At 44.4% G+C, this 13984-nt stretch overlaps 2 protein-coding genes across 2 annotated transcripts; both read left to right on the top strand.

The window, feature by feature from the left end:
• Window positions 1-97: 97 nt before the first annotated feature.
• CHTF8 (chromosome transmission fidelity factor 8) lies at window positions 98-11438 on the top strand. The gene is made up of 4 exons (XM_006156916.3): window positions 98-121; window positions 10336-10393; window positions 10664-10781; window positions 11185-11438. The coding sequence occupies exons 2-4, from the start codon at window positions 10371-10373 to the stop codon at window positions 11407-11409; spliced, it is 366 nt and encodes a 121-aa protein (XP_006156978.1). The 5' UTR covers window positions 98-121; window positions 10336-10370; the 3' UTR covers window positions 11410-11438.
• Window positions 11372-13600, top strand: DERPC (DERPC proline and glycine rich nuclear protein). The gene is given in 2 exon segments (XM_027775095.1): window positions 11372-11657; window positions 11659-13600. Coding segments are annotated over 2 exon segments (1707 nt in total). The 5' UTR covers window positions 11372-11405; the 3' UTR covers window positions 13114-13600.
• Window positions 13601-13984: the final 384 nt, after the last annotated feature.

Here is a 13984-nt window from a genome sequence, read left to right as displayed (position 1 = left end):
GACGGAAGGCGGATGGAAGGAAGGGAGCCAGCGGGGCGGGGCGGGGCGGGAGAAGGGCGGAAAGGGTGGCTGAGCGCGGGCGGAGGACGGAGCAGGGGGCGGCGCGGGCCTGAACCTCGAGGTACGTGTGGGAAGGGGCTCTTCCCCGGGTTGGGAGGGAGCCCAGCCCACGAGGCTTGCGGGAGCGGAGTGGAACTGGAACTCAGCAAGTGGAGGGAAGAGAAAGGGGACTTGGTGGGGGTGGTGATGGGCTAAGTAGGACCGTGAGGTTTGTTCCTGGGGACATGTTAAATCCTGGGGGGAGGCTTCTGGAAGAAGTAATTTGGAGGTAGTTGGAGAATGAGCCCAGCAAAACAAGGGGCTCCGTGGGTGGAGTGAAGCCGAAAGACTAGCGGAGTGGGATCCTAGAGGAACGGAGTACTTAACAGCCTGGAACAATTTGGAGAACGAGGGTGGTAGAGGAAGGACATTTAAGGAGTAATCTTTGGGAGGAGGGTGAACGGTTTAAAAGAACACCGGGTAGAGGGTTGGAAAAAGGCAGTTTAAAGAGTATTTTACTTCAGTAGTAGGAGAAGAGCTTAAACTGTTTGGTAAGCGGGCCTAGCGAAAGGTGGGGGGAGTATTTTGGAAGGCGTTGGAGAAGGGGGGGGCTGGATTGTGAAGTCCCGAAAAGTGGGGGGGACCAGAATAGGAAGTGTTTGTAGGTCTAGCTCAATGGGCAAGGGGGAGCTGGGGGAGAGGGTGGAGAAGATAGGGGCTAGTAGGAGATTTCAGCATAGAGATCTCAAGCAGGGCTAGGAAAGTAAGGGTTTTGGGGGAGGTAGAGGGTTCGTGGCAGTAAGAGGAGGAGATGTTGAGATGGGTCTGCAGAGTAGAAGATGGAGAAAACTGGAGTAACTCGATCTACTGAAGCCATCTTTTCCACTCTTTGTCTACAAATACAAGTAATTCCCTTGAACATGGGAATCCTAAAATGTGTTGGCAAGTACCACGTGTATACATAGAATCCACACACGTTTTTGAACACATTCTTCACTAATGAAAAGTTTGGAAGCATTCAGTTCACCTACCCTCCATGGCCCCTTTTTGGAGGGGAGCAAGTTTCTCATGTAGAAAGAGGCTTTTAGACCTAGTGACATAATCTTGACAAAAGACAAGATCCCATTCAAAAGCACGACCATCCCCATCAGTCACAAAGCAACAGTAACACTGCTAATAAAAATAATTCAGTTGTAAATAAAACGTAAATGGTTCTTTTGGTGGAAAGGCACATAAAGAAATAGTCATCATATTTAGAGAAATGACCTTCCAGAATATAACCCCTGAAGCAGTTGGGCCAACCTTGACTGCCATGTTTGAATTGTTCTCCCATTAAGTAAATCTGATTTTATTCTGGTGACCTGCTATTGTAGGATGTCTTAGTTCACTAATGATACAGTGTAGCAGTGAGAGTCTGACATACACCAAGAAAATACTACATTCCTCCAGGTAATCAACAGTTGGACCCTGAAAGCTTACCATGTGTCAGGCAGTGTTGAAAGCTGTACATTTAATGATCTCATTTTTACATTTACCTTTTGAGATAGGTGGTTTTATCCCAGTTTATTGGGAAAACAAACCAGGTTAACATACTGATTGTCACACACAGTATAGGTGGCAGAATCAACCCGTGTTTATCTGAAGAGTGCTTTGCTGTCCTGAAACAAGAAACTATGGGACCAAACAAGTTCAATAAAGAGCTGTTGGCCTAACAATTTGCAGGTGTATTTGTGTCATGTATTTAATTTTCAAAACATGAGTTTTTACATGTTAAAGTAGCTAACTGTTAAATAATTTTATTCCAATTTTAATTATGAATTTTTAAAATTAAGGATTGGAAAATTAAAGGCTTGATTCCCTTTTAAAAATAAAATAAATGGAAAGGTTCTAATGAAAACAATAAGATATCGTGTAGCTCTAGTAAAATGTAGTTACTTGTCGTTAGGTTAAACCAAAGTCAGTCCCTTGTTTTGCTGTAAGCTATATGTTCTATTTAATGGAATGCATACTGCATTTCTTATACCACTTTTTATTTTGAGAGCAGTTACCGTTCTGAGGATCAGTACTCAGGCTGTTCTCTGCTAGACATTAGTGATCTTGGCAATTTAACAACTCAGAAATGAGAGGATAAGAGAATTAAATTTTGTCAAAGGTTAAAGTGAACCTATGATGGACATTTTCTGTTCACTTTGCTTATTTTTTCCTCACATTAAGGAGCAGAGGTTTAGGGTAGAGTTTTTATTCCTGGAGGTGGCATTGAATAGATTATTCTAGAGGTTTTAGAAACCTAAATACCAGTTGGATGTTGTAAAAAGAAAGCTTGCTTATTGTTTTTTAGCTATCTCACAAAAGTTAATACCTATTTTGATGACATTATAAGGTCTTTCATAGGTTATTTGCCATTTTGTAAGATGCTGTGAGAATGAAGCTGATGTTTATAAAGCAACTGTTCTACACAAGTACTATATGAGAAGGGGCTGTGCGTGGAGGAGTTAGGGCTCACATCCTAGCTTTCCCACTTACTGGGCTGCTTAGGCTTTCACTTCTCTATGCCTGTTTCCTCATCTGTAAAATGGGAGACAACCATGCCTATGTCATAAGGTGGTTGCCCACATGGTACAAGAATTTAGTGTAGTGTTGAAGAAAGATTAGTTATGTTAAGAATTAAGCTTTTTTATTATAAAGGAGGATGCTCTGCTCCGCTTGGATTTTTCTTCCTGAGAAATCACATGGTAGTACTTTGATTTATTGGGTTCTTTATAATAATTTTAATAGTTACCAACCTCAAAATAAGCCAGATGATAGTTAAGGTATATACCAGATTGGTCTGATTCTAGCCAAAGCTTTTGAGTTTGGTTAGGGTTCCCATTGGGAGTCTGGAGGGATTCTTGGAATGCTTGTCCTTTGCTGCTCTGTGATTTGTTCGGGCACTCTGAAATCATTTGACCACCGAGTCTTGAGAAGCAGTGGTGTCTCATTTTACCTGGGACCTCCAAGCTAACCCCAGGTCTTTAATCTGAGGATAATCTATAGCAAAATTATATAAATAACATGAAGCTCTAAAAAGCTCCCCTTTTTTGGGGTGTATGGAATAAAATTGGAAGTTAAAATATATTAAATACTTTTCACCAAAGTTTCCTTTATGGAGCTTAAAGTAATGTGACTAATTTAGGAATGTAGAATTTTTGTACTCTGGTTCATTTAGTTGTGTGAAGACCCAGAAAACTCGAGAAAATTTCATTTCATGTCCTTATGATATTGGGGACAAGGAACATAATTTATTACAGGGAAAAGAGGTTTGGTGTTCTCTACCATCTCTTAAAGACTACATTCTTTGTTTTTTTAATAGATTTTTTGTTACAGGTCATGTGCACTCACCAGAGAGACAGAAAGTGAGAAATCACTCCGTAGGCGAATGGCCGTGCTGCAGTCACTTCTCTTTCATTCTCCTCTCAGGATTTTGGGCACCCACGCACACCCACCCAGTGTGAGTTTAAGCTGCCAAGTCCAGGACTCGAACCGTAGTCAACTATGTGTGAGTTCAGCGACGTAACCATTCGCCATCTGCTGGTCCCTCCAAGGCTATGTTCTCATCCTTTTTGAGATAAATGCCACACTGAATTAATGACTTTACTCTTTTAGAAAGCAACATTACAAATATCTCCAGGGTTCTGCAGTTACATTGTCATCTTGGAACTTCTGTTTGTAACTAAAGACATGTTATTTGGTACTAGCCCAATCTGGCCTTGAACTTGGCTCTTGAGAGAGAGTTGCTGGAGGAGCCCTTCTGCTGACTCCCATCTGGTTCCTGATTTGATATTATAATGTATCCATCAACTGTGCCCTCACATATTGTTCTTGTTAGAGCTATGGTTTCTAGACAAGCTAAGTCTTAGAAAAACAACTGGAAATTGCTCTGCTTGTCTTCCAATGTTACTGGAATGAGTTGAGACTGCAGACTTAGAAATCTTTTTGTGTTACAGAGGACTGTCATTGTAACGTTAGTGTATTTGTTACTACTAATAGGACTTGATTCCTATTATACAACTTTCTCCGAATTCTGTTTTTCTACCTGCCTTCTCTCAAGGGTATGGGGACAGATTGCGTATTCTCATATCCTTTTTAATCAGCTCCACACTGTGAAACTCATATTCCCTGCCATCTCCATCAGGTGTGTCCTTAGTGAAGCACCCAGATATACCTACCTACTCTGGCCCTAACAGTTCCCTAGAGTAGAACTCTCAAGGAGCAAGTAATGATACAATTTAGCGGTTATGGGATATTTTAAGGTGATAAAATAGAATTTCAAAATTCACTAATGGTGTACCTTCTTCTGTGTTACTTACTAATTGGTAAATACTCCCTGTGTTCGTCAGTTTAGCCAAGTTAGTCAACGGCTTCCTCTGAAGTAGACTCTAATAAGCTGTATTTGAACTTCATTTGTATATACATCTGCAGCATCCTAGTAGGTCTAGCACAAGACAGATTTTTACCATCCTGGCTAGGAATGGTAGCAGAGTGGCAAGGCTTTGGACCATATAATTATATCTTCAGGAGTATTGGTAGATATCCGACAGTATCAGTGGATGTGCTCAGGTAGGGCTTTCTACATCAGTGCAAAAACTGTGTGTACACTGATGCAGTGCAGATTGGTATGCAAGTGCAGCTACTCTAAGCTGCCAGACATCTATTTTCCTTTGCCTGCTTAAGACACTATTTGAATTCCTGTTCTAAAAGGAGACTGTCCAGGAAGTAGAGGATGTACTGCAAATATTTCTGCATTCTCTTTTCCTAAACTGTCTGCACATGTCCATGTCAAGCATGTAATCAAAGGGCTTAAAGATTGATTTTGATTGTCAGGAAGTAGACTATGTCTTTCCTGCCCTACTCTTCCTTTTTGTAAAAAAAGTTTTTCAAGAATTATTCTGTTGGGACTAGCAAGTGGCATGATGGTTAAGGTGCTGGACACTCCCACATGACTGACCATGGTTCAAATCCCAGACCTGGTGTTTTCTCACCTTCCCTCTCTCTTTCTCTTTGTCTCTCTTTGGCCAAATTAAAAAAAAAAAAATTGAATGAGTAAATGGAATCAAAGTAATTCTAAAAAAAACTGGGAATCAGCAGTTAGCGTAATGGCTATGTCGCTGGACTCCCACGTAGTCGACCATGGTTAGCGTCCCGGACCCGGTGGCTTAAAACTCACGCCGGGTGTGTGTGCATGTGTGCCCAAGATCCCAAGAGGAGAATGGAGGAGAAGGGATTGCGGCGTGACCATACCCCCTGGGGGGTGATTTCTCGCTTTCTGTCTCTATGTCTCTGTCTGTCTGGCGAGCACATGCGCCCTATAGCAAAAACCTCTCAAAAAAAAAAATTTTCTTTTAAAAAGAATTATTCTATTTAACTTTATTTGCTTGCTTATTTTAATGTGACCAGAGAGGGACAGAGCAAGAGAGAGTGAGAGAAAGCAAAAGTGAGAAAGCAAGGCTCCAGGTCCTGGACAGAAACCATGGATGGCCATGTGGGGAGTCCAGCTCCTTTAACCACCATGTACCTGCTGGCCCCTCCTGCCAGCTCCTCCTGCCCTGCTCTTCCTAGAACATACTGTGTACTTACGTGAAAAGCTGTTGATTCTCTAAAACCACCTGTCTTTTACTATAATTTATACCCATCAACAAAAATAGCCTGTATCATCAGTCACCAGAAATTTACAGGACCAGCAGATGGCATAATGGTTATGTTACTGGACTCCCAGGTAGTTGACCACAGTTCAAGTCCCAGACCAGAGGCTTAAAACTCACATTTGGGGCCAGCAGGTGGTATGGTGGTTAGGGACGTTGGATTCCCTCATGACTGACTATGGTTCAAGTCCTGGACCTGGCAGTCTGCTTTCTCACTTTCTATCTCTCTCACTCTGTCTCTCTCTGATAAAATTACAATAAACAAAGTTAATTTAAAAAAAAAAAAAACCTAACATTGGGCATGTGTGTGTGCATACCCAAGATCCCAAGAGGAGAATGGAAGAGAAGGGATTGCAGTGTGGCCATCCCCCCACCCTGGGGGGTGATTTTTTTTTTTTTTTTGCTTTCTGTCTGTCTGTCTGTCTCTCTCTCTCTCTCCAGTGAGTGCATGCACCCCATAGCAAAAATCTCTCTTTAAAAAACATTTTTATTTGATGGGACCAGCAGTTGGCATAATGGCTGTGTCACAGAACTCCCATGTAGTCTACCGCAGTTTGAGTCTCAGACCCGGTGCTTAAATTCAAATCAGACGCGTGTGCATGCATGCCCAAGATCCCAAGAGGAGAATGGAGTAGAAGGGATTGTGGCGTCGCCATCCCCCTGGGAGGTGATTTCTCGCTTTCTGTCTCTCTGTCTCTGTTTTTCTGGTGAGTGCACGTGCCCTATAACAAAAACCTCTCAAAAAAATTATTTGCAATAACTTTATGTGGATTATTGAGCCTTATTTTTTTAATTTTAAATATTTATGAGAGGGTTGCCTTTATAGGCTTTGTGTTTTTTGTTTTGTTTTAGGTTTTTGTTATAGGGCATATGTGCTTGCCAAAGAGAGACTATGAGAAGGAAAGGGAGAAATCACCCTTTGGGGGGTGTATACTGCAATCTTTTTTTTTTCCTACTCACCTCTTGGGATCTGGGGCATGCACACACGTGCCTAGTGTGATCCTCAAGCCGCCACGTTCAGGACTTGAACCACGGTTGGCCAATGTCAGAATCCAGCATCCTGACCACTGTACCACCTGCTGGCCCCTATAGGGTTATACAGGGATCCTCCCCTCCCTTTATCCAGCCAGCCAGTATCACAGATCCAGTGAATTCAGGTGAATCCAGGATTGGAATCCAGGGCATTCTCCTGTGACTGTTGCTGTGCTGCAGCCTCCATCTGCCCCATTTGGGCCCATTGAGCTTTTTTTAATGGCTTCTGTTCTCTAAACTACAGTTAAAATGCTGGTTTGCTTATCCCGCCCTCTAACAAAAAGCTTTTACCCACAGAAACTAGCATCTTTACAGTTATTTTGCATATGTTAATGAGTCATAATCTAGGTGTTGGCCTTGCAGTCATTAGTGACTTATGTGTGATCACACTTAAAGAGTTCTACCCATATCTGGAACCTCAACTTAGACCTTCTACCTTAGAAGAGAATGATTTTAAAAGTGCTTTTAGGGACCAGCAGATGGTGTGGAGGCTAAGGTAAGCTGGATCTCCCACATGGCCAATTGTGGTTCAAGTCACAGACCTGGCAGCTTGAGGAACACACCAAACGTGTGTGCCTCAAATCTCAAGAGACGTGTAGGTCGGGACCAGCAGGTGGCGTGGTGGTTAAGGTGCTGGACACTCCCACATGGCCGACCACGGTTCAAGTCCTGGACCTGGTAGCTAGCTTTCCCACTTTCTCTCCCTCTCTCTCTCTGTCTCGCTCTGGTCAAATTAAAATAAATGAATGAATAAATTTAAAATTTTTTTTAAATATATTAAAAAAAAATCTCAAGACAATGGAGGAGAAGGGATTGTGGCATGGCCATCTCTCCAGGGCATGCTTTCTCACTTTCTCTGTCTCCAGAAAGCACATGTGCCTTATAGTAGAGTGGGGGCTGGGGAGGGGGCCTGGAGTTTGTTTCTGTTGATGGTACAGGTTGAATACTCCTTATCTGAAATGTGTGGTTCCAGAAGTGTTTTGGATTTCAGATTTTGGGATATTTGCACATACATAATGAGACATCTTGGGGACAGGATCTAAATCTAAACAGAAAATTCATTTGTGCTTCATACATACTTTTATACACTATCCTGAAGGTAATTTTATATAATATTTTTCTATTGCAGCACTTTGCAACCTGTCACAGGTCAGGTGTGAAATTTTCTACTTGCCAGCACTCAGAAAATTTCACATTAGGGATACTCAGGCTATAGTGGTGGGACCACTTTGTATGAAGATCTTTACCTTTTCTCAGGTGGTACCACAACCTGTGCTGCAGAAGGTCTGGCTTATTCAGTGATGTCCTTTTGATTCCCTCTGGCTCTTACATTTGCTCCGTGCCAGCATGTTGCCTTGATTCCTTTTTATTCTCATTGGCACTTAGGTTTCTCCTTTGGGAAGGCAGAATTGGGTAATGATTATGAGTTGTAGATAAAATCAGACTGTCTAGGTTTCTATCCTGGCTTTAAGTATACTTCATTTGTATATACCTCATAGCTTCATTGACAATATAGAGATAACTACCTACATTATAGAGTTGTCATGCAGATTGAATGAGATACCACCAGTATATATGGATGGCATCCAATCCATAATAAAAATTCAAAACTTGTTAGATGCTACTTATATTTCAATTTGATGTCCAGTGAATTAACCAACATTTTCCCAATATGTGTTTGGAGTTCTAAGAGTGGGAGTTCTGCCATACTGTTAAGGTTGCAGACAATAGGAAGGGTCCTCAAAGTTAATGGAAAATGTGCACTATGGAAAAATGATGCATGGATTTCAAAATTATTTGCACCAAAAAGAATTTGTACTTTAATTCCATTTTCCCACAAACTTAAAGTTTATTTCTTTCATGAGAGAGAGAGAGAGAGGGGCATCCCCCAATGGCATCTCACTATGATCTCCAACAGCCTGAGCCAGCCAGCATCATGGTGCACCTGGAGTGGACAGATTGGGGAGTGGAATCCACAATCTTCTGTATAGATTCAACTTTGCTTGAACATTATGGTACCGTGCTGGCCCTTTCCATGAACTTTTTTTTTTTTTTTTTTTTTTTTTAAGAATTTTTTAACTTTTTTTTTTTTTTTTTTTTCAGTTTGATCAGAGAAAGAGAAGAAAAGTGAGAAAGCAAGCCACCAGGTCTGGGACTTGAACCATGATCAGCCATGTGGGACCCCAGCACCTTTAGCTACCTGTTGGCCTCTCCATGAACTTTTTAAAGTCCCTGCATATACTTTTTCCTGGAGATCCAAAACAAGCTTAACATATCCATAACATATCCATTAGGGCCAGTAGGTGGTGTGGAAGTTAAGGCACTGGATCCCACATGGCTGACTGTGTGGACTGAGTCCCAGACCCACCCAGCAGCTTGAAAAATCATGGCTGGGCTTTGTATGTGCATGCCTAAAATCCTATGGAGAATGGAGGAAAAGAGATTGGGATAGCCATCCCCTCTGGAGGGGGTGATTTCTCAGTTTTCCTGTCTCTCTATCTGACAAGTGCCTGAGCCCTATAGTAAAAACCAGAAAGGGGGGGGGGAATCCTGTTCAGTATTTTAATCAGGTGTTTGACCACAATTATAGTACATATTAACTTTCCATACTACAGTTGGTAAACACTGGACTCATAACCTTCTAGTATACTCCCATTTGTACTTTGGAAGGACTTAACCAGAAGCTGTACTTTTGGTCCCTGTTTCCTTTCAATCCCCCAAGAATTTGTTCTTCCCAAAAAGACACAAGTACAAGTGAAACCAATTATTTTTAGGTGAAAAATGTTCCATTTTGACCCATTCTTCCAAAATTGCCACTAGGTGGTGCTAAAATGCAAATCTGTTATCCAAATGGACTAGTTTCCTATCCTAAGTGAAAAGTGATCAAAGCATTTGTTGAGAGTCAGCATCATAAGTCAACTTACTATTCACTAAAGTTGTCTGAAGGACTTTTTCAGTTTTCTCTTGACATTATTTCTGGATAAAAGGAGGCCATTTGAACCTAGTAATAGAAAGTAACCAAAGTGGTAGACTTATTTATATCGTTACGAAGAGAAAAAAAGCAAAGTTTAAAAATAATTCCTTAGCTTTTTAAAATATATATAAAGTAGAGGGGCCGCCAAGTAGCATGGTGGTTAACCACAGTTCAAGTCTTGGAGCTGGCGGCTTGCTTTCTCACTTTCCCACCCTCCCTCTCTCTCATTCTGTCCCTCTCCAGTAAAATTTAAATAAATAAAGTTAAATAACTCTTTAAAAATATGTGTAGAAGAGAATAGAAAGTCTTTGAGAAAAACAACTTAGCGTAGTGGTCAAGAGTGGTCTTTGCAGTGTTTGTCTTGGATTCAAATCCTGTCTCTCGACTTAGTAGTTCTGTGATCTCAAACACAATGCTAACTTTACTTTCCATACTGTAGACTGTTGGTGGTCTTAAGAAACCTTTAAGTGTACAATACTAGTGAAACTTAGATTTTAGAGTGCTATTAGGGGAATAAAATAGAATAAGTCTATAAAGCTCTTAGAAAAGTACCTGGCATATAGTAAGTAATAAATATTATTCTAAATCTTTCTTTTTCTTTTTTCTGTGCAGCTTATTTTCAGTTGCTTTTTAAAGACGGAAAACTCATGGTACAAATTATTATTTCCAGGTGAGTACCTTTTGAGATTTTTTTTTTTTTAAATTTAACTTGAATGATTAGGCCTTTACAGGTTTGCGATTTTCCTGGAAGAATCAGGGTCTTCAGGTGCATCTTGCACAAGTCCTTGCATTTGCATCTCTAGTTCAGTGCCTAGCACTGCCTGGTTTCCCAAGAACTTGTATACAACAAAGAGGTCCTCTGGGCCTTGAATGGTGGTGTAGGACACTACTCATCCTTCACCCCTCAAAAATATTGTAACCGCCAGCCCTTTGCTTGCAGTGCGGGGGCTGGAGGCCTGGCAGAATGGGTGCTGATGGAGCTACAGGGGGAGATCGAGGCTCGCTACAGCACCGGATTAGCTGGAAACCTCCTGGGAGACCTACATTACACCACTGAGGTGAGGGGCTTTTCTTTCCCTGCCTGATGCCTCAGGAAAGTGAGCTACACCAAGGTGGTACTCCCAGGATCCAGTGTGAGGACTGCCCTCAGGTTTGTTATTCCAAGTCTAGCTAATCTGTGAAGCTACCTGCTTATTCTCCCCCCACCTCCGCAGGAGCAGGGAAATGTAGCTTTGAAGAATCTGCAAAGGTCACATTTCTCAAAGTAGAAATTATCTTATGTGGGGATAGAAAGGGTAAAATTGGTACGAGGGTGGTTGTCCAGTGTGGCTGGTCAGCAATGGTAGAGCCAGACCAGGGAGCAGAGGTGCCATCATTGCTTGCCAAGAATAGCTTTAGATGGCACCTGAGTGTGATGGCCTTGTCCTGAACCTCAGGCATCTTATTCTTGTTCTGCCAAAGGGAATCCCTGTGCTGATCGTGGGGCATCATATCCTGTATGGGAAAGTCATCCATCTGGAGAAACCTTTTGCAGTCCTTGTCAAACACACTCCTGGGGAGCAGGCCTGTGATGAGCTTGGCCGCGAGACTGGCACCCAGTACCTGGTGACAGCACTCATCAAAAACAAGATCCTTTTCAAAACCCGCCCCAAGCCAATTATCACCAACGTCCCCAAGAAAGTATGAAAGAACCCCGGATTTTCCCTAGAGAGCGGCCAACTCCTTGGACTCGTGCTCCGCTGCCACCTCGAGGACGGCTCGACAGTTCCCTGGGACCACAGGGTGGTCCTGTTCTGAACACAGGCCACCCACTGGGCGTGAACTCGGATCCTTTCCTCATGGCAGCTGGTTCTCTTGGTGGAAATCTGGCCCCGTTTCCAAGGAACCCATCACCTTTTCCAACTTCATCAGGCTCACTGGCTTCAAACCCAGCTACCTTCCAAAACTGGTGCTCGTGACCCAGGCATGGCTTCTTTTCCAAGAGGGATGAATCCCACTGGCACAGGCGCAGTTTCTTTCCCAAGGCCAGGTGGTCTCTTGGGCCCAGGCCCTGGTTCGGGCCCGGGCCCGGGCCCGGGGCTAGGCCTAGGCCCAGGCCCAGGCCCAGGCCCAGGCCCAGGCCTCGGCCCAGCTCTAAACCCAACTCTAAACCCTAGAACAGGGACTCTTCCAGGCCCGGGGCCTCTGTCTAACCCCAGGTTAGGGGGGCTCACAGGACCAGGTCCTATGTCCAACCCAAGGGCAGGTGGTCTCCTGGGAGCTGGTCCTGACCCCAGAAGTGGGGGACCCATGGGCCCTGGATCTGGACCCAATCTGAGAGCAGGTGTCCTGCTGACCTCTGGGAATGGTCCTCCCAATTCTAGGCCAGTTGGCCTGGGCCCTGGACCAAGTCCCAGTCTGAGATCAGGTTTTTTAGGGACAAACCCTGCCCCTAGGTCAGGTGTGTTTTCAGGCCCAGGCCTTGGTCCTAACCCAAGGGTGGGTGGCCTGGGCCCAGGACTTGGGCCCAACCCAAGGGCAGGTGGCCTGGGCCCAGGCCCTAATCTAGATACCAGAGCAGGTGGCCTCTTGGGCACAGGATCTGGTCTTAACTTAAGAATGGCTGGACCTCAAGGTCTAGATCTTGGCCCCATTCTGAGAGCAGCAGGTCTTTTAGGAGCAAATTCAGCTTCTTTCTCACAGGCTTCTGGAAACATGGGCACAAGCCCATCTTCGATGGCAAGAGTACCTGGCCCTATAGGCCCCAACTCGGGTCCCGGCTCTCGGGGCATTGGCCTTCCAGGGCCAAATCCATCTCCCATGTCAAGAGCTCCTGGTCCTATAGGTCCTAATTCAGCTCATTTTTCAAGACCAGGCTGCCCCATGGGAGTAAATGCCAATCCCTTTCCAAGGGGGACAGGTTCAGGAGGACTAAATCCAACTGCCTTCTCTCAGTCTTCTGGCACATTGGCTTCAAACCCAGCTACCTTCCAAAGGTCTGCTGGCCTCCATGGCTCGAGTCCAGCAGTTTTCCCACGAGCCTCTGGTCCACTAGGCCCCAACCCACCTAACTTCCCAAGGGCCACTGGCCTGCAGGGTCCAAGTCCAACTGCCTTCCCAAGGTCTGCTGGCCCATTAGGCCCTGGTCAGGTTGCTTTCCCTAGGTCAGCTGCTGGGCACCTGGGTGCTTCTCCAGCAGGCCCTGTGGGTATCAACCCAGCTCCTTTTGCGAGGCCAGCTGCACCCCTGGGTTTAAACCCAGTTTCTTTTCCAAGGATGAATGGCCCTGCAGGCAAGAGTTTGGTCCCGTTTCCTAGAGTGGGGAGCCTTCCTGGTACAAGCCCAGCTGCTTTCCCCAGACCAGGGGGTCCAATGGCTGCAATGTATCCAAATGGAATGCTACCCCCGTAAACACCATTTTTCCCCCCAGGCCACCTTGGTTTCCCAGCACTGTGGTTCTGGGCAGAGTCTGTCTCTTAGGCAAAAGGGTAGATACGGAGCTATGGTCTAAACCTAGCTGGGGCTCAAATTTAAGTGAGCCAGTTTTTTCTTCTGCTTTTTTCTTGACTTAAGGTAAAATGTCATTGGTGGGACATGGACAACGGCAGGTGGGAATGATCCTGGTTTGGAGGGTAAGGATCCCCAGCCTTCTCGAAGCTTGCTGTGTTTTGGTCTCACAGCTTTCTGCCCTTGTTTCTTACTAGTTTCTTGAATTGTTCTTGTGGACTTTTCCTCAGGGATACACTGGCCTGCAGGTCCCAATTCACATGTAGTCCCCTCCTCACCACTGGAGAATCGGCTCATGCGCTCAAGAAACAGGGCAGTGGTGAATGGACCATACTTCGTTAGCTCTGACTTGGGCAGCTTGGACCTGGTCATCCTCTACTGCCACACCCTCCCCTAGGGGTTTGGACACAGAACAGGGAGGTGAACAACCACTTCAAAGACCCTCCAAATATTATTTCTGCTTGACTGTCTGGGCCTGCAGCTCCCTGCTCCTGGGGCTAAAGAGGTGGCCAGATTTAAGTCACCTCTACTCATCCAGCTCCCTCGCCACTGGTACTCCCAATCAAAGAACCTCAAAATTTAAACTGATGTGGATGGGGATATGGGAATTGGGGTGGGTGGGTGGGATGAAGGGGAGAAATCACTGTGCTTCGTTCAGCCTGATGTGAAAGGATGATGTTTTTCCTGCATTGTATCTTTTCTTACTGTTTCTTTAATAAATGGGACAAGAGGGCTGCTGATGCTGTCCATTTTGTTAACCTCTTCCCCAAGGAAG

Source organism: Tupaia chinensis, unplaced genomic scaffold, assembly GCF_000334495.1.
Source record: "Tupaia chinensis unplaced genomic scaffold, TupChi_1.0 Scaffold000523_1, whole genome shotgun sequence".
In the NCBI taxonomy this organism is placed as follows: Eukaryota; Metazoa; Chordata; class Mammalia; order Scandentia; family Tupaiidae; genus Tupaia; species Tupaia belangeri.
The sequence above is the reverse complement of the archived record's forward strand: the minus strand, read 5'-3'. Positions and strand labels throughout refer to the sequence as shown.